Source organism: Taudactylus pleione, unplaced genomic scaffold (genome assembly GCF_031769625.1).
Source record: "Taudactylus pleione unplaced genomic scaffold, aTauple2 ptg000148l, whole genome shotgun sequence".
Taxonomy (NCBI): Eukaryota; Metazoa; Chordata; class Amphibia; order Anura; family Myobatrachidae; genus Taudactylus; species Taudactylus pleione.
In genome coordinates this window covers 1,070,924-1,098,649 of record NW_028284550.1, presented here as the reverse complement: position 1 = coordinate 1,098,649, position 27,726 = coordinate 1,070,924, and the positions used below count along the sequence as shown (strand labels likewise).

Here is a 27,726-nt window from a genome sequence, read left to right as displayed (position 1 = left end):
ACATCGAGTGCCATCGAAGCTGCGTGAAAAGCTAAGGGTAAACCTGACCCTGCTGCAGGACAGGAGAGATTCCTGCACGCAGAGAGGCGCCGGCGGCGTGTGGCGTCGCTGAGATGAATTTATGCATGCCCCTGTAATGGTAAGATAGACGTAACCAGTAATTGGTCAGCACACTTGCTGCTGTATCCCCATAAGGGCAAAGAATTTCCCTCCAAAACACAGTCATTTACCAACGTGTAAGGCATGTGCGCATTTCTGCAGATATTTGTGCGAATATGGCCCTAGTTATGGCAGCATCACTTTTGTAAATGGCTTTTAGTAATAAACTTGGAAGGGAGAGAGGTCTACGGTCATTATGATGTCCGGTTACCCAGCCTCGTCCATCAGCTGCTGGTGTGAGGTACTCACCGGGATCTTCACCTCTGGACCCTGGATGGCCAGCTTGGATGGAAAAGACAAACTTACCTTCTCGCCTTTTAGTAGTGGTAATAAGAGTCTTTGGCCCTCATTCAGAGCCGTACGCTCTGAGCAGAGCGCACGCTCTGAATGAGGGCCGGCCTCCATGAAAATGGAGCGTCCTTCTGGACGCTCGTATAGCTGTGGGTCACCACCCACAGGCTATACGAGCGTGCATTTTGATGGCCGCGATGGTCGAGACCATCGAATTTGCGAGCCGGAGCCTGCGGTTGAGGTTTTCAACCGCAAGCTCCGGAGTGATTTTGGCTCTATCAGAGCCAAAATCACTCCCACTGACATCACTAGTGATGTCAGTGGGCCGGCTTCTGACGGGAGGCGTTCCCATGGGAACGCCCCCGTCAGGGAGGCACGCCCCCGGCACGCCTACCAAAGGGGGCGTGCTGTCAATCAACATTGACAGCACGCCCCCTTTGATAGGACACAACGAGCGAAGGACTTTCCTTCGCTCGTCGCGTCTGGCGCATGCGCACGACGGAGCTCCCTCCGTCGTGCGCATGCTCAGTCCAGAACATCGACCCACTTGCGAGCGGACAGCTTCTCGCGAGTGGGTCTGAATCAGGCCTTTGTTTCTGCAAGAGTGATGTACAAGTCATACATTTCTTTCTGGGCAAGATGGAGAAGAATCATCAGTTTTATGATTGCCCTCAATGTCCTGCCCCTTCTCCACCAGAGCGTGGCAAATAGCTGGAGTGCAGGGGGGTAGAAAGGGGCATGGAAGATGGCGGTCTAGATGGAGATCTACCTTCTGATGGGAGGTGTTACTGGAGTGCGCTCACATGCGTCCTATTTTTAAGAGGAATTTTGTAGAAAATGAAGAAAGCTCTGTATCAGAGTATTGTGCTGGTAGTAAATAATGCCTGGTAACCGGGTGTATCAAATCTACCTCCTGAATGACATGAATGCACCCGCTCTCAGTGTTGATCCATCAAGTCCTCCCATCAGAAAATGTCGTTGTTCCAAGTAATATCTATGTGTGTGAGCAAAACAGGCGGCTCGTGCAGAGACAGAAAACATTGGCCGCTTACGTGCGGCATCTAGATTTCCGAAAATCTGAAATGATCAGACACGGCGGCATAGATTCTGCGCAGCTCGGACCATATGCACAGTAGTATGCATACCTGTGGACGGTCGGCACCATCCGTATACATGCATTACTTAGATGTTATTGTTGCTGAGAGTCCCTTTAATAAACTGAATAAAAGTATGGCGTGCAGCCACAGGAACTTGTGGTAATTAATCCCGGATCCTCTTGTGAAGAATTTGAGTGCTAGACACAAACACCATAAGCTCGGCCAGATGTGATATTGCGTAATTCTGCTGCTGTGGCCACGCAGGGGTACAGGTTTCATCACTGAAATAACTATTCATCTCCCAGGGATACGGGCTGTCTTGTTTATTAGTCACTCACTGGAGAAAGCAGCCACGTTTATAGGAGCAGGGCCGTTGGAGTGATCTCACTATGGGGCTTCTCCTAAATCAGTTGTATAGGAGCTCTGGTTTTATGGCGGGTATCTGATCTGGCACACTTTGGTGAGGTCAGAGCCTGTTTGCCCGCACATAGGGCCTGATTCAGACGCACTCGCGAGCGGCTGTCCGCTCGCAAGTGGGTCGATGTTATGCACTGAGCATGCGCACGACGGAGGGAGCTCCGTCGTGCGCATGCGCCAGACGCGACGAGCGAAGGAAAGTCCTTCGCTCGTTGTGTCCGATCAAAGGGGGCGTGCTGTCAATGTTGATTGACAGCACGCCCCCTTTGGTGGGCGTGCCGGGGGCGTGCCTCCCTGACGGGGGCGTTCCCGCGGGAACGCCTCCCGTCAGAAGCCGGCCCACTGACATCACTAGTGATGTCAGTGGGAGTGATTTTGGCTCTGATAGAGCCAAAATCACTCCGGAGCTTGCGGTTGAAAACCTCAACCGCAAGCTCCGGCTCGCAATTTCGATGGTCGCGATGGTCTCGACCATCGCGGCCATCACAAAGCACGCTCGTATAGCCTGTGGGTGGTGACCCACAGCTATACGAGCGTCCAGGAGGACGCTCCATGAAAATGGAGCCCGGCCCTCATTCAGAGCGTGCGCTCTGCTCAGAGCGTACGGCTCTGAATGAGGGCCATAGCCAGCAGTGTATACCACACATGTTCATAGAGCTTGTTCTCCATCACTGCCCACGTAACAAAATATATTCCAGGTAGGCTTTGCGGGGACTGTTTCGGTTGGTTGACTTGCATCTGTGCGCCATTACCGTACCGAACTGACATGTGAGCTCCACTGACCTACCCATGAATCGCAAGTGGACGCAAGCATATGATATGCTGGGCTGGAAACAAGGGAGGCGCGCATGATAAACAAAGCGCATTTTTTATGTGGCGCAAACCGACTTGTGTCCACCCATGAAAGATGCCTGTAGTATGGAGAGTGCTTCTATGTTTTGAAAATCCTGACTAATATAATTGGGATGTTAACATGTGCAAAGTGTCTTACCGTATTTATATAATAACCATTGATGGTCACTATCAATGGTACCATTGCTGGATAACCTCGATGGTATAAAACCATCGCCGGGGAAGCATCGATGGGTTCGCCGCACTACTGGTCATCCCTGCTCTATTAATAACCGGGTAACGGGCCAATCAGAGGTGAGAGCAGGGCGGAGCTAGGTTGCATGTCCCGGTGCCAGGCTGGGGGACGAAAATCTCACCATAGCGGGGCTCTGTGCCATCGATGGTAAAGACATCGGATCTCTGTCATCGCCATCTGTGGTAAACCATTGATGGTTGATAACCATCTATGGTCGATGGCCATCCCTACTTATACCCACAGTTGGGACTGGCCCGTATAAATCGGGACTGGTGGTCTGGGCCATTTTATAGACATTAGTGAGTCTGAGGCATACATGAAATTTCTGTGCCTCCTTTGAAAAATGGGAGTTTTTATTATAGCAGAACTGTCATAAAAGTTTGAAATATTTTGCTACAAACTGGGCTGAGTTCAATGTCTCCAATATTAGCATAACTGGTCAGTCAGCCTGCTTTGTACCTCACAATAAAATGGCTGCCAGTACAGTGGTTCTAGCAGCAGGAAGTTATGAGAGAAGACCAGCCAGGGCTGCTGTGGGTACAGTCGAGCAAGACAGAGGGTCTAGGAACACGTGATGCCGCTACATGGCAAGAAGATCACTGGCGCGTGTTTCCAGGCTATATTTGTATCCGAGGATTACATGGTGTGGAAGAAATGAGCAGTTTCAGGCGAGAGAGGCATGTGGGCTTGATTACATCCAGATGGACTTCTGTACAGACAGGCCCGTCCTGACCCCTCCTGAATTGTGCTGCGGCCAGAACGGAACTGGAGTCTGTGTGATCTGTCCCAGGCCTGGCTGGTAGAGAACAGCAAATCAAAGCAATACGATCACTGGTCATGAGGGCAGGGAGTCCTCTGATCTATGAAACCCCTGCGCTCTCTGCATGTAATCAAGTCACCATGACTTCACATTTTCACACTCATTGCTATGTGAAAAACTAGTACTGCTTCTATACAGCGTAATTGTTAATGGTCACCTAATGCTCATTTGCTAAAGGAATAGGAACACAGCTTCACAAGTCACCATCCCTTTAAAATGATTAAATGGAAATATGTTTTATTGCTTAGGACTGATGCAAATATCACTGTATCAATGCAAATAGATCACAGCAGACATATTACTACGGTGGTAAGTGGGAAGGATTCAGAGGCATCCAGCCAATCAGAAGCAGATGGCGATCGTCGTCACTTTGCACCAACTCTACATGAGATCCAAAGTGTTCACAATTCATACAGGCAATGACGTCTGCCTGTACTTATCAGTGAAGATAGGCTTCTAAAGGCCCCTGCACATGGAAAGCTATAGCTGACGATCCGACGTATCAGAACGATAAAACAGCTATATTGTTCCGTGTGTATGCACGATATCGTGCATTTTGCGCTCCAGTGGGGTTGTCAGTCGCTTCACCAGGGCGTCTGATGATCCAATGCATCGCTATGGGGGGGGCATCGGATCGCTCCGTGTGTAGGGACCGCCCGATATGTCGACCCTCGGATCGTTGGTCACATCTGTGGGTACACATCGTACCGTGTGTACCCACCTTAACAGTCTAGGCCTTATTTGAGAATCTATACTAGAGGGACAACAGGTTGCACTATATCTTAAGTTATTACTAGTAGTCTCTCTTTATTGTGAAAGATTAGTCTTGTATACCATCTATTTAGTAATCCTCCATGTTGCATAATAAACCACTGGTAAGGTTATACCACAATCTTCCCTGAATGTTTGATAAATAAAGAAAGAAGCATATTTGTGTAACAGGTTTTGGGGCCAGTCACAACATAACAGAGGTATAATAGCAACTTTCCAGTGACATCTGCAAATAGTATGTAAGTAACTCAATGCTGTATTTCTAAAGGAGTAAAGAAGAAAAAAGAAAATATTGTGCATCTCAGAGCTTAAACTACCTGTGGCTAATTTGAGTAATGACAATTATCTGCTATGAGAATTTGAGATGTTGCTATACAGAGATGACCTGTGGAAGGTTATAACTACAGACAGACCAGACATTAATAGCCAAAAATGGGAAAATAAAGCCAGATGGCACGAGCAATCATAAGCTTGTTCTTTACATAAGATATGAGACTGCTGCAAAAAAGTTGCGGTGTACAGTAAAAAAGCTATATATAATTTTTCAGAAGTGGAAGCCCTCAGGTGAAAAAAAATCAGCTGAGGAGGAAACAAAGGGCCTGATTCAGACCCACTCGCGAGCGGCTGTCCGCTCGCAAGTGGGTCGATGTTATGCACTGAGCATGCGCACGACGGAGGGAGCTCCGTCGTGCGCATGCGCCAGACGCGACGAGCGAAGGAAAGTCCTTCGCTCGTTGTGTCCGATCAAAGGGGGCGTGCTGTCAATGTTGATTGACAGCACGCCCCCTTTGGTGGGCGTGCCGGGGGCGTGCCTCCCTGACGGGGCGTTCCCACGGGAACGCCTCCCGTCAGAAGCCGGCCTACTGACATCACTAGTGATGTCAGTGGGAGTGATTTTGGCTCTGATAGAGCCAAAATCACTCCGGAGCTTGCGGTTGAAAACCTCAACCGCAGGCTCCGGCTCGCAATTTCGATGGTCGCGATGGTCTCGACCATCGCGGCCATCACAAAGCACGCTCGTATAGCCTGTGGGTGGTGACCCACAGCTATACGAGCGTCCAGGAGGACGCTCCATGAAAATGGAGCCCGGCCCTCATTCAGAGCGTGCGCTCTGCTCAGAGCGTACGGCTCTGAATGAGGGCCAAAGTCCATGCACAACAAACATGCACACCCACTGATCTGCCAGCAGTGAAAAAAAACATAGGCTGCAATTGGACACTTATATAACACAGGTGGCAAGGTGAGTATCTTGGTAAAGACATCACAGGTTATTATGAAAAATGGGTTTGACAGACGATGACACAGCTGTTGAGAAGGGGTGATGGAGTGTGGCAACAGCTGCAGTCTGAGTATTGCTCTGGAAGCTAAATTGGCGGGACAGTAGGTGGCGCTGTTTCATAGATTGTGGCAATCTACTGTGTTGTAGAAACTTGTTGATTAGTGTTATGTTATGAAGTTTGCATGTACAACATGTAGCTCTATATTAATATATACACGACAACAGCTATTGTGCTAAATTAAAATTGGTTTTAAGCTAAAAAAAAAAAGGTGCCTTCCGAATAAATCACACATCTGTAATCCCAGTAGATGTCATATGCATAATTAGGAACAGAAGCGTAACAATCCATTGCTGTGACACATAGGGGGACTCAAAGGCCAAACAGGGCTTCTCTGCTCATGCACCAGCTTCATAGATACTCAGAACGCCTTAGGGGTAGATGGACCTGCCCGCTTCCCCAGCTCCTGGGTCTATAATAGCCGCACATAATTTTGGATTGCTTAAATGTTACGTGCAAACATAACCCCTATCCTAAAGCTAATCATTGGATATACTCCCTGTCGAAGTGTACCTAACTAGTACCATTTACAACAGATTATTAACCTCTAGGGCTCATATATACTGTCCTAAACTATGTGTGTCATCTGTCATGTACTCAACTCACCAATGGTTTGAACCAGAGCCGTAACTAGACTGTTTGATGCCCTGTGCCAGAGAGAGCATTGGCGCCGCCCCCCCTCATTTTTTAAATAGGGACATAAGATAATGAACCTGAAAAAAGGGTCATGGCCTTATGGGGAAGGGCCAGGGAACAGATAGCGGAGGCCAGGAGATGCTGGGAATAAAAGAAGAGGAAGCTACAAGTGATGATTTAATAATAATACACAGGAAAATTGACAGGGCCAAACAGCACCCCCTACCCTGTGGTGCCCTGTGCCATGGCACTGGTCGCACCACCCTAGTTACGGCCCCGGTTTGAACAACTGATTTTGCTGCTAATCTACTTTCGTAACTCTTAAAATTTGATTAAGAACCTGCAGCAAAAGCTACTGGGTAGATACTCTTCTAAAAGAGGTTATATATTCCTAACTAACCCAAGTGCACCACCCGAAGAAAGAAAAGTCCACAAACATGAATGAAGCCTTCAAAGTAATATTATACATATTTCATCTTCTCCCATGTCCCTTCTGTCTTCTGTGCAGCATAACACGGAGGGTATTAGTAATACACAAGGTACATTTCATGATTAATCTTCCTATGTTAACATTTTCAAGGTTCTGCTAAATTCCGATTGACTGTGTCCATGAATAAATAAAGCCAGGTATATTTCTTTATGTTTGTGTCAATTAAACTCATAATTCTTAAACTTGGTATCTCTTAACTTAGACTTTTTGTCCTGTCCCATATTCATTTACTTGGATTACTGTGAAATTCCCATGGAGAGAGTCTAGAACCGTGTGTTCTGGGACCTGCATTTTGGCAGTTACAATCTGAGTCACATAATATACGATGATGACCACACAGGGTTTCCATTGGCCCTTAGTAACAGATGTGGGCTTATGTGTTGTGACAGTCTTGCTGTACAGAGGGTGTCTCCGAATGTCAGATTCCAGACTCCTCTTTGTCCTGGGTGTGTCACCACTCGTTAAATGTTCTATCATATGCTCAGCAAATATTTGGCAAGAGAAATGTACTCAAGAGTTTTTCTGTTACTAAAGCAAATGTCATCAAACCGTTGTGAAATCTCTTATTTTTCTATGCATAAAATCGCCACGTTTTCTAACCAGATATCTTATCATAATTAAATACGCTCAAACATTTTGAACCGGTTTGAGTTCGATTAAATTTCCTTGGTGTAAAGATCACAAACATGTTTTGTGGTATATTTGTGTCGAAGCTGGATAATTGGCTGAGACAGAATCAGTTTAAAATTAGATTGGAACAACGCCATCTTGCGAATGGCAACAAGACACCATCTATCTGCACGACGCCATTTTGCGAATGGCCGCCCAGCGCCATTTTAGAGAAACTCACACTTAAGTACATATGGCGATGCTATTATTAGCATCATGCGATCGCATATTCCACCATAACCCATACACACATTAAATACACACCGTTGCGCTGTTAACACGACGCACATTAGCGAATGCATAATATCCTGCATGGGAACTCTGTTTATTAGCTGCATGCGTACACATCTGCCCCAAGTTAAAAGTCCTCACTACATAAATCTAACTAGCGTCTTTTCCCAAACCCCTAATACTTCCACACTGCACACTCACATAAAAGGTTCCATAGTTTCAAAGTGTAATATTCAAGGTTTATTCATCTATTACTAATGTTGTGAAATAAAGACTATTTGGTATCTAAGGTTTAGTATATGATAAGCGGACCATGTTTGGTGTTGTACTGATCTACTCTGTCTCAACAGCTTTCCGATGTCATTGGTGAGAAGATCGCAACATGCGTCCGCAACTTATTAACTGTAGAGAGTTAAAACACTAAAATGTACTATGTAATGTTAGCAGCTTAAATTTGCATGCGGCGGGAAAAAGGAGACAAAAGGCTGTTGGAGGCTGACCTGTGTCCATTTGAAGTGACCTGTTAAATGTCCTGTAACAGAAGCACCGTGACGGAGAACCAATGGGATTATGCCAAACTTGCCTATTGTATTGCCTATTTCTGTAAGGGTATACATGTGCATTCTGACCCCAATCTGGAGTCTTCTTGCTGATGCTGTTGACGGAGGTTTCTTGTTGATGCCGGTAACTGGTCCTAGAGCGCATGCGTATGTATAACTGTACCTTGGGTCTGTATGATTTCTTTGCACTAAATTGTCTTTAGCTCACAGCGTGTAACCTACTGTTTTTATGTTGAATAATATCCTTTGTGCGTTGGAAACACATTTCAAAGTCTGGAGGCATTTATTTACTGTATGACTGCGTACGCAAATAGCGACAATTAGTCCAGTATCGTTATTTTAGCTGTGGGTTCAACATTTTTGGCACGCTTTTGCCATTCATGGGTTACGCTTATATGTTTTTACCTTTTTCTGAAAATACTACTTATATATTATATTATTATTTTTAAGGAACAACAGTATTATTTTAACATTTGTTATAGATTGAACGGTTCGGATGTCATCATTTGAAGATGCAATAAAAAAAAGTTAAAAAATTTAACTTGATTTTTCTTATTTTAATGGTTCTAAAAATTATTTAATTCTCCAGTGAATTTTCAAAATTTAGAGCCTTATTCCGAGTTTTCCATAATGTGAACGTATTATACCGGATGGATGAAGCGAATGGAACGTGAACGAGATACTAAGGCGACTATACGCCTGTATTCAGAGGCTACGCATTTATGTGATCGCACCGCCCCACACTTCCTTCCATGAGCGCAGCCATCACCATTAACTTAGCACTTGCGCCTACCGGGTGCAGGACAGCGTCGGCTCTTGGGGTGTTCGACCAATGCGGTCGAACAGGGGAGCCACCCCATAGAGGGTGCACCCCTCCCCAACATCCCGATTTCAGCAACACAACACTGTCCCACTGTTCCACCCGTGGGCCGAAGTGGCTCGCGGTTGGTCTGGTCGGGAGGTTGGGTACCCCCGGTGCCGGACCCCGGAGTCTGAAAGGATGCTGCGCGCAACATTCATTCAGACTCCGGGAGAGGGCTGGAGGAAGCCCAGCTAGTGGCGAAGTGCTGGGCTCCCCCCAGCTTTACGTTACACAAGAGGCGCGCCATGCAGACACGGCCCCAAATAACATCATTTAAGGGGTGTGGCCTATGGTAATTAGAGCACTCCCCTATTTTTCTTTGTGACCATCACCGATGCGACAGAGGGCACGACTACCCCTTGAGCCGGCACTGGTACAGGACATCTGTTTGATCCAAAACACACCCATGAAACGGTTCTCTGGCGTGCATTTGCACTGTTGCCGCCCGGTTACCACCCAGAAACAACCATTCAGTGGGTGCAGAGATACAATGGGTATGACTTGGTCTCCTAAGCTCACAGAGATGCTGTGCAGCCGGGAACACATGCGCAGTTTAGTAAGTACCGCTAGATGCAGCCGCATTTGGACTTTCAAGCGACTCAGTATAAGGACTAATATATCGAATAGTCTCGAGAATGGAAACGTGGCCGGTTTGAGCATCTTTAATCATAACTATACCACACACAGGAGGCCAAATGGAAGAGGAGAGTGTGAACTGCCGTCTGCCTTCCAACATATCTGCGACCTTCCAGTCTAGCCAGGAGATGACAGCACACACAGGCTGTTGGCAGCGCTCTGTGGATAGTCTCCAACTGCGTTTATCACAATGGCTGATAATGATCCAATCCGCCCTGAAGAAAATAAATAACACTCCGCAATCCCAAGAAGAGACGATTCAGCCCCGTCCCTGCTCTACTCAAGGTAAGATGCAGTGGCATATCAGCGCCTATGGGCGTAAGGTCCCAATGGGGTTAGGTGGTGGGGGCACCTAATGATGGGGACACCTACGGGTCAGGTGCCTGTCCTGTTTGTGTTTCCTATTCTGTATAGATTGCACCATGGCAGCCGAGTATCTTTCAGCTGTTGCAACGATAAAAAGTAACTAAACTTTTTTTTTTTCAGCAATAAAAAAAACTCTCCAAATGAAGATAACTAGGGCCCCAAGATTGCAAACAGCAGCCTCCTATAACAATGTGGACACAGGGCCTGATTCAGGGCCGGACGCTCTGAATCAGGGCCCTCCTACCTAAAAATGGAGCGGCCTCTTGGATGCTCGCATAGCTGTGGGTTACCACCCACAGCTTAAGCGAGCGTCCATGATGATGGTCGCGATGGTCAAGACCATCGGGCTTGCGACGAGACCCTGCGGTAGGGTCTCGGTGACCGCAAGCCCTGGAGTGATTTTGGCTCTATCAGAGCCAAAATCACTCCCACTGACATCACTAGTGATGTCAGTGGGGCCGGACCCAGACGGTAGGCGTTCCCATGGGAACTCCTCCGTCTGGCAGCCACGCCCCCGACACGCCCACCAAAGGGGGCGAGCTGTCAGTCACCATCGACAGCACGCCCCCTTTGGTGCGAGACCCGGAGCGACAGCTTGGCTGTCGCTATGCGTGCCTCACGCATGCGCACGACGGAGCTCCCTCCGTCGTGCGCATGCGCATTAGGGCACCATCGACCCGTTTCCGCTCGCGAGCGGGTCTGAATTAGGCCCACATTCCCATAAAAAAATTAATTTCAGTTGTCCCTCACACCAAACACACAGGAATGGATGAAATAAGCGTGTCAATAAAGCATTTAGAAGAAAGAAGACAAACGTTTGCCTTTTAGGACAGGCACAAAAGAGTTTTCATTTTAAGCGTTTAACGCACGCTCCTAAATCCTATGAGATTTTCTTTGATGCTGACAGTTTAAAATATATAGGGAGAGATTTATCAATCCTTACAAAGAAGACAGTGTACACATACCCTCCAACTCTACCGTTTTAACCGATACAGTGCCGTTTTTTAATGGTCTGTACCGGCAAACAGGGGCTGTACCATTTTGTACCGAGTGGGAACAATCTCCCCATTCTTTTAGCAGTGCTGCTGGGACACAGGACTCCCGCAGCGCTGCTGAGTGCCAGGCGGCTCCGCTCCGCCCTCCGTGGTTCTCTGCAGTGCAGTCTGCAATGACGCTGACCTAATCACCCCAGCGCCGGAGTACAGAAGATAAACCAGCCTGCGCTGGCTGCTTCCGGATCCCAGGTACAGTATCCATGGACAAGCCCCTTTAACTTTTACCACGCCCCTTTTATCTGTGGTCACGCCCCTGTACCGGATTCTTAATGTGAAATGCTGGAGGGCATGTGTACATTAAGGGGTAAATTTACTAAAGTGAGAGTTTTTAGAAGTGAGTTTTAAAAGTGATGTTGTCCATAGCAACCAATCAGATTCTAGCTATTATCTTCTAGAAGGTGCTAGTTAAATGTTAAGTAGAATCTGAATGGTTGCTATGGGCAACATCACTTTTAAAAACTCTCACTTTAGTAAATTTACCCTTGGGTGTTATTCACAGGAACCAAGCAGCGCCTAGCCATTATTTATCTAATACATTCTATAACATGACTCAGGAGCCAACAAATTCGTTTTTATTTTAAGAATTTTTTATATATTTTTGAACTTTAAAAAAAAAAAAATCACTGCACTTGTGACTAACACTGCAGCTGTGACTATATGTAAAAGTAAGTTGGAGCGATAGCCCATTGCATAGCATGGGCCACATAATAATAACTAGGCCGCTGGTCCCCTTTAGCATAACACACAAGCTTCTGTATAAACCTTATCTAGCGTTGTTTTTCTACACCTGCCTGTATGCGCTCTGGCCCTGATTCAGAGCCGCTCGCTCTGAAGCAGGGCCGGGTTTTTTTTTTTTTTTAGAACAGCCTCTTGGCTGCTCGCATAGCTGTGGGTGACCACCGCGACCATCGGGCTTGCGACGACACCCTTGTGGTAGGGTGTCGTGGCCGCAAGCCCCAGAGAGATTTCGGCTTTAACAGAGCCGAAATCTCTCAAATGACATCACTCATGGGAACGCCTCTGTTAGGGCAGCCACCCCCCCAGCCCGCCCACCAAAGGGGGCGAGCTGTCACTCACCATCGACAGCTCGCCCCCTTTGTTGCGAGACCCGGAGCGACGGAGTGCCCGTCGCTATCCGGATCTCGCGCATGCGCATGATGGAGCTGGCTCCGTCGTGCGCATGTGCTCTGGGCCACCATCGACCCGGTTGCAAGCGCTCAGGGCTTGCGACCGGGTCTGAATCAGGCCCTCTGTCCCTTGTTTATGTAAGCTGTTACTAAACTTGCCATTCATTATAAGCTGTCAGTTATGTGAGTATAAAAAGTAGCAAAGTTCATAGAATCAGCCTGGGACACTAATGACATGGGGCAAACTCCACATTCCAGGCCTAGAGTTTCTTAATAACTACTCCCGGTTTGTAACTTGGAATGACTAAATACTGTACCTGGATTAACACACACCTGATCTAAATCACCATTTTAAAACAATCACCATTTTAAAACATTCGAATGCAAAAGAACTGGCTTGGTGTAATTGTATCCCGACGAAGGAGCACTTTAAGGGGTAAATTTACTAAAGTGAGAGTTTTTAGAAGAGAGTTTTGGAATAGATGTTGCCCTTAGCAACCAATCAGATTCTACTTAACATTTAACTAGCACCGTCTAGAAAATAATAGCTAGAATCTGATTGGTTGCTAGAGGCAACATCTCTACTAAAACTCACTTCTAAAAACTCTCACTTTAGTGAATTTACCCCTAAAGCTGCATACACACACAACGATTTTTTTAATGATTATCGTTAAACGATATCGGTTAACGATAATTGATGGCAAAAATCGTTCACTTTCTGAGTCAAACGATGAACGATTATCGTTCATGCGCGTTCACGTTGTAGTTTGTCGTTTGTAGTTTGTCGTTCAGTCAGACTTGTCAACTCAACGATTTTCATTAAGGGAATATTCAAAAATCGTTTGTAGTTCATAAAAATCGTTCATGACATTTAGTAAATGAACAACTTTAGTAAACGATTTTAGTAAATTTTTTCAAGGGAAAAAATCGTTTACTCAAATCGTTCATTAAAAAAATCGTTGTGTGTGTATGCAGCTTTAGGGGTACATAGAATTAAATTTAAAAAAAATGTAGTGGGCATTTAATAAACATTCACAGTGGAATACATATTATTTTCCAAGTCTATGGTTATTTTGACCATGATGCAATGCGATATTCCTCCCCATATGTCCCAGCCGATATATCAGGTGGATCAATCCCAGCTATGAGATCTATCCCAACTCTTTACCTTTGTCTATTTGGGGCGGTCCTAAGATTCTCGGAGACGCTGTGAGAGCCTATCAGAAGACACCAAGAACTTCTCGCAGCCGCTCACAGAATCTCAGAGCAGCCGCACCACCAGCTTCAGACCTAGTGCTGATTTCTACTGTGCATGTGCAACAACGCTATATCAATGCATTAAATGATCAATATTGTCAGTAAGATATTCTTCTAAATAGATTCACACACTCAATCCCGCATCGATTCAGAATATTGCTGGCCATCCCTTGGGTGGACGGGTTGGATGTCTCAATTTGTGTCCTGACAGATTGCCCGACCCTGCGTTATACCTCTGCCTCTATTGCGTGACGATGGGATGAACATTATGACATGATAGGCATCGCCGCAGACCTCCACTGCTCACACAAAACGGTGGGTGGGGTGTAACGATGCCATTTGCGTCGCGATTCCCTCGTTTGAGTCCACTACTACCAATCAGGAGAACTGTGGACTTATACAATACAGTGCAATACTCCACGACACAGCAACCACCAGTGGTAGCCTTTGGTAAATAGAAAAAAAAAAATCTGGCGCATAGGGCTGGATGGGGCTCAATAAATACACCGCTCATAGTTCGGCAACAGGGCAGCCTAACTCAGCCTGTGCTGGGGTGCACTTCAGCAATGTGCAACAAACACAGCGGGCCTAATGCATGGGTGGACGCGTTGTCCATGTCGCACACTAACGGCCGATGTTCCAAGTCTGCGCACTGCACATGCGCCCGGATTGTCTGTGCACAGAGATGCAGAACAGAATCGGACGCACGGTCTGAGATAACAGGGGGGTGGCGAAACCGTTGCGGTCGTGTAACCGTAAGCGACAGCTTTTAAAGACGCCCAGCCGCTCACTCTGAATCAAGCCCAGTGTACGTGAGGACTAATGAATGAGAGGGGGTTGTGGTGGGGGTTACTTTAAGCCGATATCCACTGCAAATCATTTCTAAAAAAGGCACCTTTTAAAAAAAACAACACCATAATACACATTTGTTCCTTATTACTGCTGCCTGGGTTAGAAGCGAATAAAAGCAACACACCATAATACCAATTACATCCTCTGTCCCTTTAAGAGTTTGAGAAGCAGAGTGTCAGTTTCACTATGGTGATCAGACAGGAGGGAGAGCAGACAGAGGAGAGAGAGGCTGTCTCTAACCCCCACACTGCAGCAGTGAGCAGGGGGAATCCCTGCAGTCAAACACAGCGCTCTCCGAGCTGCACAGTGGCTCCTGCAGGCTGGGGTCTCCAGCTGCCCCCCTACCCTACCCCAGCCCAACCTATACTACTGCACTCAGCACTAGAACAAAGTCCTCTTTATACCGTCACCATGGGAGCAGCACACAGGACCTGACTCCCTCCTTCCCCTGCTTCCAGCTATCCCGACTTTCTGCAGTCTACAGTGGTCCTCAGACCCTGCACCATGCTGCCCAGACCTAGGACCACCTTCACCCTCCAGCAGGACCCCAGACAGATCATGGTGAGTGGGCTTCTGGAGAGCACAGCATGTACCGTTTACTGTTTACCATGAATAACCACTTTATAAATAATGGGTGTATTTAATTCTTCCAGACAACCTCCTAACATTGCGTCTACCAAATAAGAATCTATATTAGGAATCTATATTAGGAAAGGAAAAAATATGGAAGTTTGTTTTGCATTAAGTTTTCTTTTAACACAAGAATAGGTGAGAATATTATTTCCTTGACTGGTCCTACGAGTAATGAGCATAACGTAACGTTGCCAGACACTGCAGTTATGTAAAAACGCGATATGGGTGAAATAATGTTTACTGTGGCTACATTTATGGTGCGGTTATGTGATGTTATTTTCCCAGCGGAGCCTATTCTATGGCAGAACAATAGCACATACTCTGCCATTGTATTGGACAATGCCCCTCTGTGCTTCACAGGACTGGCAGTGTAGCCGGGTCAGCGTGCCAGATGTCAGGACCTTATTAGACATCTACGGATATTATTGCATAACAGAAAAATACGCTTTAAACTGCAGAACTGAGAATGGCAGCTACTACCGTAGTGTTACAGATGGGATAGTAGTGGATCCATGGATCCTGGTTCCAGCACAGATGGCAGAGAGTTATGATCTATTGAAATGAGTGCCAGGGATAGCTGGCGTGGGATCACATAAATTCCTAGCAGGCCGGGCGAGCGCCAGGGGTTAACACTCAATGGGAGATTATATATATTTCTGTGTAATCCTGACAATCCCTCATTAGGGTATAGTTTGTACTAAAACAAACCATTCAGTTCACGGCTGGAGTTCCCTATGGGGATTGTCTGCAGAGGCTGCGGATTAACCCTAGCATGGCCAGGTGGTTCTGCTGTTAGTGTCGAACCTGACTTGCATCTTGTTGGGGAGACCACGGAAGGGTTAAGTGGAGGAAGCCGCAGGGCGCAGCCTGTGGGATTATGATCTGAAGCCGGAGAGAAGAAATTTCATTTCATTGAGCCCATGGGAGCTGAACTGAGAGAATGAAGCCAAGTATGAGAGTCATCCCAAGTATGGAGGCAAGTGTCACTGTTATCAGCTGCTGAGCAAGAATGATGTCCTGGGGGCATTATGCCGACAGGTGTCTGATACCTCAGCTGGACATACCTGCCCTACCATTATGGGTGTATCAAGGTGCCATGCCCCCTAGAGACAGCACAGACACACCCTCAGCCCTGTTGTTGGTGGTACCATAGCCCGTTGGTGTGCCACCAGCGGGCATGTAGCCAGTGTCCACAGGGCATGCCTAGGGCCGGATTAAGCCTTTTGGGGGCCCAGGGCACTTAAGAGAGGGGGGCACTTAAGCCACTCCTCTGCGCCCCCCCCCCTGTCAGCACCGCCCCCACTCATGCTGGTACTTGTAGTGCTACAACAGCAGACGGTGATCTCTGGTAGATGTGCCAGCAGGATGCAGCCAGTACATGAGTGACCTCACTCGGGGGATTCCGCTCTCACCTGTCACCGTCTACCCATCAGTCACCTCACATCCAGCTGCGACTCACTCATTGTAATCGCCGCGCCGCTCACACAACACAAACCGATAAAATGTCGGCGTCTGCATCCCGATTGGTCAGAGCGCAGTCTTCCCCCCACACAGGGGATCAGCGTTCCCACCCCCACTTGTCATCCGGCCCGCCCCTCACTACAGGACTGTGTGCTCCTGCAAGATGGGGAGCTCCTAAGAGAGAGGAGCCTGGGGCACTGTGCTCCCCCTCCTTCATCCACCTCTGGGCATGCCTAGATCTTAAGAGCACTAGGCCTCCCTCCAGCCTCCCCCTTAACCTCCTCAGATATTGTACAAAACAGATGGGGGAAATTAGTTACAGTGATGCACAGTATGAGCCAACATGTGATCATTTATTGTTTGTTTGTTTTTTCAACTGTTTGCCAGTTAGTGAATAAGATTATATCACCAAACCTTGTTGACTAATTTCCCCCCATAAACCCACTACCCACACCGGTACTCCCCACAATACCCACCATCTCCAGTTATCCATTGTGCCCTTCATCAATCACCACCCCATTCCTGTTATTCGTAAACCCTCAATCATCCCTATTCATCTCTCATTGCTTCTGAGGTACACGCAGCCCCGCAATACCAGCCTATACCCGTACTGGCTTGTACTGTATCTGTACCAAGCTACTGTACCTTGTAGCATATGTGTATCAAGCTTTCCTTCTGCCAAGAACTGAACCTGCTGGGCCTCAAGCCCTGGATTGATGAACTTAATCTGTTCCTGATCAGTGGACAATCAGATACGGGACTAGGCTATTTCAACCAGAGAGCTTCCTGTTTTCCTTGCCTAATTATTGTGGATTATACCTGTGATCTACTGTTGATACCAATGTACTAAACCATCCTTCCGTTCTCTAAAATCCGTGTCAGGTACTTGCTGTCCAAATCGAAAACTATAGAGATGAAAGCAACGAAAGACATCAGCAAAATCTAGGACTGTGTGTCCACTCTCCCCTAACCCCTCAGGAAACTCATATACCCCTCACTCCACCTTTCTTTGGAGGTTGGCGCTGTTAGTCGAGATTCCTAAAACCTATGCAGGTCACGTTTCCAACATCGATTATGTTATGGTAGGGTAGATCATTTTGTTCTGGCTTGGGCATTCAACTTAGTTTAAGATAACCCTTAAATCTGGATGATTTTATTGAAGAAGTGAACTTACATTTCAGGGTCGAAACTAGATTTTTTGTCAGCCCGGGAAAGGCCATAATTTGGCATTGAGCTAGCTTGAGTACTCAAAACTCCAAAATTTGGAATGCCTATAATACGAATTGAGTAAACACTTTCTGAGAACATTTGCACCATGTCAAGTGTAACTGGTTATCCTCATCCTAACACCCAAAACTTCTCCAAAGCTACTTCTACTCTACTCAGGACCAGAGTTGGTGGATCCGATTGGAGGTTCGCTAAATAGTGAAGAGAGTTGTGCTTGGAAAAGGAGTGTATATACCATGGACAGCCTGGTCACCATGCAGGAAATGATCTAATAACCTCTTCCGAGGACTTGCATACCACTATTTAGTTGGGTCTTACAATCTCCGCTCTGTAAATCTAGGTACAATAAAGAAAAGCTGAACGTGAGTCATCTCAATCTACTGCTGTTAATAATATTTAACTAGAGATCTCATATGATTTATACCGCAGCAATTATTGGTCCTAATGCCGGGGAGACAACCATAGCCTTGGAAGTTCCTGGGCTTCTGACACGCAACCCCTCCACTTATTGGAATACAAGGGCTCTGGCCCTCTGATGCCCGATGGGGGTTATACAGGGTCTCACAGTTACAGAAACAAATTATCCCCTAAGCATCTTGAGTTTCGAGATGTCTACGAGGAGAAGAATGGTAAGAATGGCCACCACATCGACCTGATGGTCCTCCAGTTGAACTTCTAAGCATTGTTCTAAACTAAACAAGTGTGAGGAACCACAAACCCGATATCTTGGGCACATTCTCTCCCTAAAACTTGTAGTTGAAGTATGGATACTGGCAATATGAGATCTTTACTGGAATTGCCTGTCCCAAATAAAAAGAAAAAGACGTGTAGGTGTTTGTCTACAGAAAATGATTACAGAAAAACATTTTCTGAATTATTGCTCCCAACACTTTTTGTTTGGACTTAACTCAGAAGGAAGTTCTGTCTAAGGGTGGGTACACACCTAAACGACCGGCAATCGTGCCGATGTCCATGGCGATTTGTCTGGACATCGCATGATTGCCGGTACACACTTAAAATATGTAATGAAAGACGGAACAATCACTGTTCCGTCCTTCATTAACTTGTACAGGCTCACATGCGATATCGTGTGAATGACTGTGCAGCACGGCCAATCGCACGATATCGCATGCGACCGCGGGAACGCTGAATTTGGGCATACACACTGCACGATATGCCCGATTTGTCGTTCCTATTTGGCAAAAAACGGCCATATCGGGCCGATATCGTACAGGTGTGTATGCACCCTAACTGATACCCAAGAGCAGAAGTTGCATTTGAAAACGATTTTTAGCGCAGATCCTATTTTCATCCATCACCACGCAGAATTGACATTAGTGAATGCCTCTGATTTTGCTGTGGGGAGCTGCCCTTTTCCAGAGTACTGGGCGTAAAATGATGTGACGTTATTGTACCTCCACCTAATATCACCAGTAAGAAATGATGGCATAGGATACAAAGACTTATCGCCCATTAAGTAGGAATGATCTGAACGGTGGCATCTGCTTGAAGGAGTGCTCCATCCAAGAATCGCGCTTACAGTTCATCAAACCAGTCAAGATGCTGCCCGCTAGACAAGCAGTATGGACTTTACCTTTCTCAATTTAATATTTGTATTTCTAAGTCCATGAATTGAAAAGACATCGAACCGGGAGCTACATTCAGTCTTCCAAGAAGCTACAGTGTAAAAGCACGGGCGGATTACCCAATAGGTGATGCAGGTGGCTGACTAGGCCCAGCTACCTGAATTGTGAAGCTTTATCTTTTTTTTTTAAATTAAAAGGTCTGTGGAGGCCAGCGATACCTGTATTGCAGGAGAGGAGGCTCCCAAGTCCACCGTTGGGACAGCTATGGTCAGGCTGCCGAAGCAGCAAGTCCTATACAGATTCTCAGGGTTACAAGCTTGTCCGTTCTATCCAATCAAGAGGGTGTCCTGTGATGTCAGATGTCTAAGAGAACACAGACAGCCAATCAACACAGGAGGGGGGAGTGGTGTGTGGCATCTGGAAGCAAGTGTAGAAAGTAGTGGAGAGCGGCAGCGCACTGTGACATCACTTAACAGATAATTCAGCCCTGCACTAGCCACACTCTTTAAAGTTTCGTTAGGCGGTCAGTTTAAATGGTGCAGGTGGCAGACCATAGGCAGGTACTGCAAGAGTAACATTGCATTACAGGTCACTCAGGTGACATGCCCACCTACCTGTGACCAGGTGGGGCTTGAAGAGTGGACGTGCCAGTGTTTTATTTTACTATATAATTTTTAAGTATAGGGTTTCATTGTATATAATTTGCACTTCATTCAGAATATGTCTAATTAAGAAAACTGCAGCAATATCTGTACATAACTTTGTCTTTCTCTTTTGTGTTCTGGCGGAGGGAATTTCCCATATATATCTATACATAGTATAAAATAAAGTCTGTCTGTGTGTTCGGGCTAATGTCGGGAAGCACTGGACGGATCTTGATGCAGGTGTCACTATTCTATAGAGCATGTGTGGAGGAAGCTTTAGGTGTATGTAACATTAATGTATGACAAAAAGGATATATATATATATATATATATGGCTAAATTAGGTTACAGAGACTGCCATTTACATTCAATTCTCTACGTCACCGATCTTACTAAAGCTAATCATATCCTCAGTATACAGTCTCCCCCTAGAGCACCTGTATTATGTTGGAGCCATTACTGACCCCCAGGACCTTTTATAGCTACATTTTAGTGCCTCTGCACCTAGCTGCAGTTCCTTGTTGTGAATCTGTACTTTGCTGCCATAACTTGTAAATAGGAGGAAGAGGCAGTCTAGCAGGGAAGCCAACAGGGGAAAGGGGGCTTCCAAAGAGACAGAGCCGCCCCCTCTGCATGGTGTGGAATTGCCCATTCATCGTTGCGATGGTACTTCAGATTCGACCCAAAATTTGCAGCATGATGTAGGTGTGACCCACATGTTACAGGGCCAACCACTTTCCTACCAGGGCCCGGTATTTCTCATGGTGGCCCAGCTGCCTGAGGATTTATTACCCCCTTCTGTATGCAGGTAACAATTCCACTCTAAGGACCTCATTCAGAGTCGGTCGTTGCGGCCGCACGGTCGTACGCCACCGATGTTCGCTAAACTGCGCATGCGTAAAGTTCGCAATGCGCGTGCGCAAACTAGCTGCTACGATCAGAAATTTCTCTCTCCTTGAACACAGCCAGGTCGGTAGTTTGAGTGACAGGATGAGGCGTTTGTGGGTGGTAACAGGGGAAGGTGCTTGAAAACGGAGGAATGGAGAACCGAACGCAGGCGTGCCTAATTATGCGAACGGCGTTTTATGGGAGTGCATAATTAACAAAGTAGTGTCATGGCACATGTGACATGGGAGGTTTTACACTGACATGATCGTAGAGCTTAAGAGAAGGTATGGGTGGTGGAATCACCGATCTGCCTCTTGACTTAGATGTTCTTCAAAAAAAAACCTTTAAGATATTTATAGAAACGTTCTTCTTCTTCTTCGCTGAGTGTCCAAGTTGGTTCTTTAATGCAGTCAAAGTAGACTCTGGGCTTTAGCACATTTGTTATTTCTCAGCTTTGCTGATGTGGTAACATGAAAACCACTGAATACAGTCTCTGAGCATACAAGATCCCACTTGTTCTACTGGGAAAACTTGTAGACGTCTGCGTCTCTATACCTTGGCCAAGCCAGCTCGGAACATAAAAGGACAACCTGGCCTCAGACAAGAGGCATATAATATACTTCTACTGTTTCCATGTTCACTTGCGGTCGTACTCAGGAAACACCTACTGTATGATGATGTCAAATATTTGGTGACTGCTAGAGATGATATTGATAACTGGTTTATCTTCTGTGTCTGAGTATAACCAGTGGCGTCCGTCACCTGGTGTGGGAAGGGATGCCGTGCCGTCATAAAGGGGGCGTGGCCACATGGTAGGGGGCGTGGCCTTTTGGCTTGAACCCCGTTGTCCCATGCTTTTTACCGGGGGTCCGAGGGTGGGTGTGGGGGGGTGCAGGAGGTGCGGACTGCCCTGTCCTGTGTGCTCCCTCACAATGTCAGAAGCAGAGTGCTGCACTTAATGCTACAGTCACACAGCTCCTGTTACTGAGGGGGAGTCTGAACCTTGGTGTCACCCTTCGGCGGGTGACACCCGGGTGCGGCCCGCACCCACCTTGTGACACCATGGAGTATAACCTAGGTCAGTCATGTTACCCAGTGTCGCACTGCCATGCAGAAAGGAACAATATCTGTTAAGCGCTCGCTAAGTACCATGTGTGCGCGTTATATAATTGTTATTAAACCAGCCAATGAGTACCAATTGTTGTGCAAGACTAGAAATTAATGTGGAAGTGTTTCTGCATATTTGGATCTGGAAGGGGTCCTGTTTATCATGAGCTGCCTCTTTGTGGCAATAAATAGTCTTATATGTGACTGTTTTCACACCGATTAAGGAACTCTTATTACTGCTATTTATAAAACAAAAGAAGTTGCCTGACCAGTAATTACATGTGTGTGGCGACTCGCGTGTGTGCGTCGGGGGAACTGAAACACAGATTTGAGCTTTCAGTTCCACTTAACAAATCAAGCTTAAAAATTAGACACAATTTATTTATTGTTTAAAAAAGGAAACATTAATTTAAGTCATCTATGTAATAAAAAGATTTATTAAAAAAAATAATCTTCCCCAGCAAATTATACCTTATGATAATAAGTCCATTTGAACTTTCTTAAATCAATCCCTGAATTAGAGCAGGAATTCAGGACACCTGTAATTCCTCTGTGCTTTACCTCTTATAGTCATTATCTTGCTCCCAACATTACACTGAAGGACCAGAAGGTAAAGCATGAGATAATCAGGTGCCTCTTACATCACATGGTACATCACATGGTACATCACATGGTACACCGAGCACCGCTGCAGTATAGGCTTGATTCACTACAGAACGCAATAGCGATTACACACGCAGTTCAACTGCGATAGTATGCTAATTTATTGCCATCGCAATGCCTTGCGCAGCACTACATAAGGACGCCCACCTTACCTTACACATCCATACTACTGTTTAGCAAGACTGCGAAACCATCGGTACAATCGAGAACCATGGCAGCCTCACGCACACTTGCACAAGCTCTGACCTTACTCAGGAATTGCTAACTTCCATGCACGCTGTGAGGCCTCAGGCTGCGTAGGGCATCGCAGTGGATAATTTATGCACGCCCCTGCAATGGTGTTCATACGCACTGGCACGCCTGCGTTTCCCCGACCACCCCCCCTCACCACCCACAAACGGCACTTCCTGTCAATCACTCTGCGATGGATCTGCGTGGTCACTGTGATCGCAGTCCCGAATGCAGTGACTGGTTAGCGCACTGCGATTCATACACATGCACAACAATCGGCCGATTGCGTGCGTATTAGCAACTGCGTTCCTTGCTGAATCAGGCCCTATGCTTAGATAAAGAGGGTGATTCTCAGTCGGTGGGTGTATCCTGGAAGCAGCACGCAGGGCGCTTCAGTTGTGTTCTCTCTATTATTCAAATGGTGCACTCGCTAAGCCACGCCTACTTACACGCCCACTTTACAGAACTGACATTCACAGACTGTACGCTCCCAGAAGGCGCAGGTTATTCTCTTAGTACTTTTGCACAATCCTTCCCAATCTCCATTATACTTAAACCCCCTCCAGGCAATCTTCCAACCTGACATCTATAAAATGTAAAAGAGCTTTTTGTCGCGAGTACCGCCTGAGGCTATCACTGGCACTGGTCCTGTCTATTCCCTAAATATCAACTATAAACTAAGCCAAGTAAGCACTGTTAGTTTATGTAATGCAATCATACGTTATAATCTTCATGCTGCATTGCAGATTGTGCTATTAATAATATTGCAGATTAGTATATAGACTGGTTTTATCATTGAAAAAGAAATCTGCAATGGTTTACACGGCTAACATTAGAAGACAGGAAGAAATGGATTAAGGACGACTTTGTGACTGTGTATATACTACACACAAAGGAACGAGGATTGACACTTTGTTACACATCATTAGACTATATTGTAACATCTGGTCTTGTGTCTAAAGGTAGCGCCACACTGACTGTTTAATATGATTAAAGGTGGGACGCCTTTTATGCTGGTAGCTGCAGAGAACTGCACGCAGAAACTGAGAGCTGATCATATGCTGTTTATGCAGTAGGCAGTGCTATGTCCCCCATATACAGCGATGGTGGTACAATGTACTAGTAGGCACTGTAGGACTGCTCTCATAAGGGAGTCTCAGAGCTGCGTCCACATACAGAGAACGCCAGGGAGGAAAGACATGCGAACAGGTGCGCGTGCCGAAGGTCAGGCTTCCTGCTGAACCCCCGGCAGGTTCTAGAGAATGCTGCCTTGGTTACCGGTTTGGCTCCATAGATGGGTGCAGTCCCTGCCCCATTGGAGGTTACAATCCAAATTCTCAGTCACGCCAGCACACAAGCAGAGTCCATGTTTTCTCAGCAGTTTGCCTACCAGGATAGTTTTGGAATGCTGTGTGCTGGGGGAATCTGTGTCTTGTTTTACCATTTTCCCATTGATGATTTCTGCTGCACTCGGCGGAGAGGTAAGTAGAGCCTATGGGTGCAATGTGTGGGCCCCTCTGGACCTAGGGGCCCACCTGCTCTGTACTCATTGTAGATGCGCCCATGACGAGCGCCTCAATTTATGTGTCTACAAAAGAGGATTTTTATAAAGGTCATGTGACTGCCGTAAGGATCTACCCACCGTACCCCCACTGTGTTTGCAGATGTGGGGCTAGAAGCACTCGGCTTCTGTGGGTACTGTGGAATTCTAATATCCAGCGCCAGTTGGGCCTGGCCTGGCAAACTGGCAACGCTGACATATACCAGTAGGGTTGAGATTATTAGCGGGCACTATGCGCTCACGAGCGGGTCTGAATCAGGCACTTAGTCTTGAGTAGCACTGTTGCACTTAATTGGCACAGATGGCAAAACCCCCCAATGACAGGCCGGCCAGTGTACACGTGTGAGGGCTAGTGTTATGGTTATGCTGGTCCTTTAGCCTATAGTAGTAATCGCTTGCAGTCCCTGACATGTTGACCAGAATACAGTAGATTTATGGAACATCTGCCCTGGGAATGGTAAATAAATCAGTGCCCTTTGGCAGATAATACAGCACAAATATGTGATCTGGGAGGCACCGCCTGCGGGAAGATTGGCAGAGGGACTGGAACCAGTGGCTCCTGTTTGTCTTTCTATATTTTTACATTTCACTTTAGCTTCTGGGAACACAGGGACTGACAGCTTTCACAATGGAAGATTTCACATACCAGCGGGACTGGGGAACAGAAAACACTTTTCATTTCCAGAATAAAAAGGCTTTTAGTGAGTCATACCTCGTGCTTTTGGAAAGAACTTGTACACAAGCTGTCCAGCCCGGGTTCAGTAGACAGGGCCAACGTCTTAGTTGACTAGATTACATTAACATAAGGCCAGTCAATGAGAGAGAGCACTGGATATGCAAAATGCATTCAAAATTCATCGCTAAGAAGGATTACTTGCAAACCAGTCACATTTTATTAGGTTAAGGCCAATCAAAGCAAATGTCTGATTGCTGTGGGTTCTAGAACATTTATTTACACAGAATCATGTTACTGCCTTTACTAATACACAAAGTGGTCGTTTTATTAGGTTCATCTACTTAATAACAACTTTATCTCCCACACTTGCCCTCTGGGCAGCCTAAGGGGTCAATCTGCCCGTGATGTGGCTCTGTAACGCTGGCATCAGGCACCCTGAATTGTGCGAACTAGGCAGCCCTATTGCAGGGCCGAGAGGGGATGTCGCTAATGATGCAGCATGACACGTCCCTTCCCCGTCAGACCCGGGATCGGAAAGTGTGTATGCACTTGCTGCATGCCACGTCCCGTCAGCGGCGATATCTCGCTGGGTACACATCAGCTTTAGTATTACATCTTGCTTGGTATATTACTTTTAGTATTACATCTTTTAGTATTACATCTTGCTTGGTACATTACTGTTAGTATTACATCTTGATTAGTATTACATCTTGCTTGGTATATTACTGTTAGTATTACATCTTGATTAGTATTACATCTTGCTTGGTATATTACGGTTAGTATTACATCTTGATTAGTATTACATCTTGCTTGGTATATTACTGTTAGTATTACATCTTGATTAGTATTACATCTTGCTTGGTATATTACTGTTAGTATTACATCTTGATTAGTATTACATCTTGCTTGGTATATTACTGTTAGTATTACATCTTGCTTGGTATATTACGGTTAGTATTACATCTTGCTTGGTATTACATTTTGCTTGGTATATTACATCTTGCTTGGTATATTACTGTTAGTATTACATCTTGCTTGGTATATTACATCTTGCTTGGTATACTACTGTTAGTATTACATCTTGCTTGGTATATTACTGTTAGTATTACATCTTGCTTGGTATTACATTTTGCTTGGTATATTACTGTTAGTATTACATCTTGCTTGGTATTACATTTTGCTTGGTATATTACATCTTGCTTGGTATATTACTGTTAGTATTACATTTTGCTTGGTATATTACATCTTGCTTGGTATATTACTGTTAGTATTACATCTTGCTTGGTATATTACATCTTGCTTGGTATTACATTTTGCTTGGTATATTACATCTTGCTTGGTATATTACTGTTAGTATTACATCTTGCTTGGTACATTACTGTTAGTATTACATCTTGATTAGTATTACATCTTGCTTGGTATATTACTGTTAGTATTACATCTTGATTAGTATTACATCTTGCTTGGTATATTACGGTTAGTATTACATCTTGATTAGTATTACATCTTGCTTGGTATATTACTGTTAGTATTACATCTTGATTAGTATTACATCTTGCTTGGTATATTACTGTTAGTATTACATCTTGATTAGTATTACATCTTGCTTGGTATATTACTGTTAGTATTACATCTTGATTGGTATTACATCTTGCTTGGTATATTACTGTTAGTATTACATCTTGCTTGGTATTACATTTTGCTTGGTATTACATCTTGCTTGGTATATTACATCTTGCTTGGTATACTACTGTTAGTATTACATCCTGCTTGGTATATTACTGTTAATATTACATCTTGCTTGGTATATTAATGTTAGTATTACATCTTGCTTGGTATTACATTTTGCTTGGTATATTACATCTTGCTTGGTATATTACATCTTGCTTGGTATATTACTGTTAGTATTACATCTTGCTTGGTATTACATTTTGCTTGGTATATTACATCTTGCTTGGTATAATACTGTTAGTATTACATCTTGCTTGGCATATTACTGTTAGTATTACATCTTGCTTGGTATATTACATCTTGCTTGGTATTACATTTTGCTTGGTATATTACATCTTGCTTGGTATATTACTGTTAGTATTACATCTTGCTTGGTATATTACTGTTAGTATTACATCTTGCTTGGTATATTACTGTTAGTATTACATCTTGCTTGGTATTACATTTTGCTTGGTATATTACATCGTGCTTGGTATATTACATCTTGCTTGGTATATTACTGTTAGTATTACATCTTGCTTGGTATTACATTTTGCTTGGTATATTACATCTTGCTTGGTATATTACTGTTAGTATTACATCTTGCTTGGTATTACAT

General features: G+C 45.5%; 1 protein-coding gene across 1 annotated transcript in view; it reads left to right on the top strand.

Annotated features, from left to right (window-relative positions):
- Window positions 1-15,030: 15,030 nt before the first annotated feature.
- Window positions 15,031-27,726, top strand: part of MTMR11 (myotubularin related protein 11) — a 52,417-nt gene continuing 39,721 nt past the window's right edge. Inside the window, exon 1 of the mRNA XM_088474187.1 lies at window positions 15,031-15,281. Within this exon, the coding sequence (XP_088330313.1) occupies window positions 15,225-15,281 (57 nt within the window). The 5' untranslated portion in view covers window positions 15,031-15,224. The remainder of the gene's footprint in view (window positions 15,282-27,726) is intronic.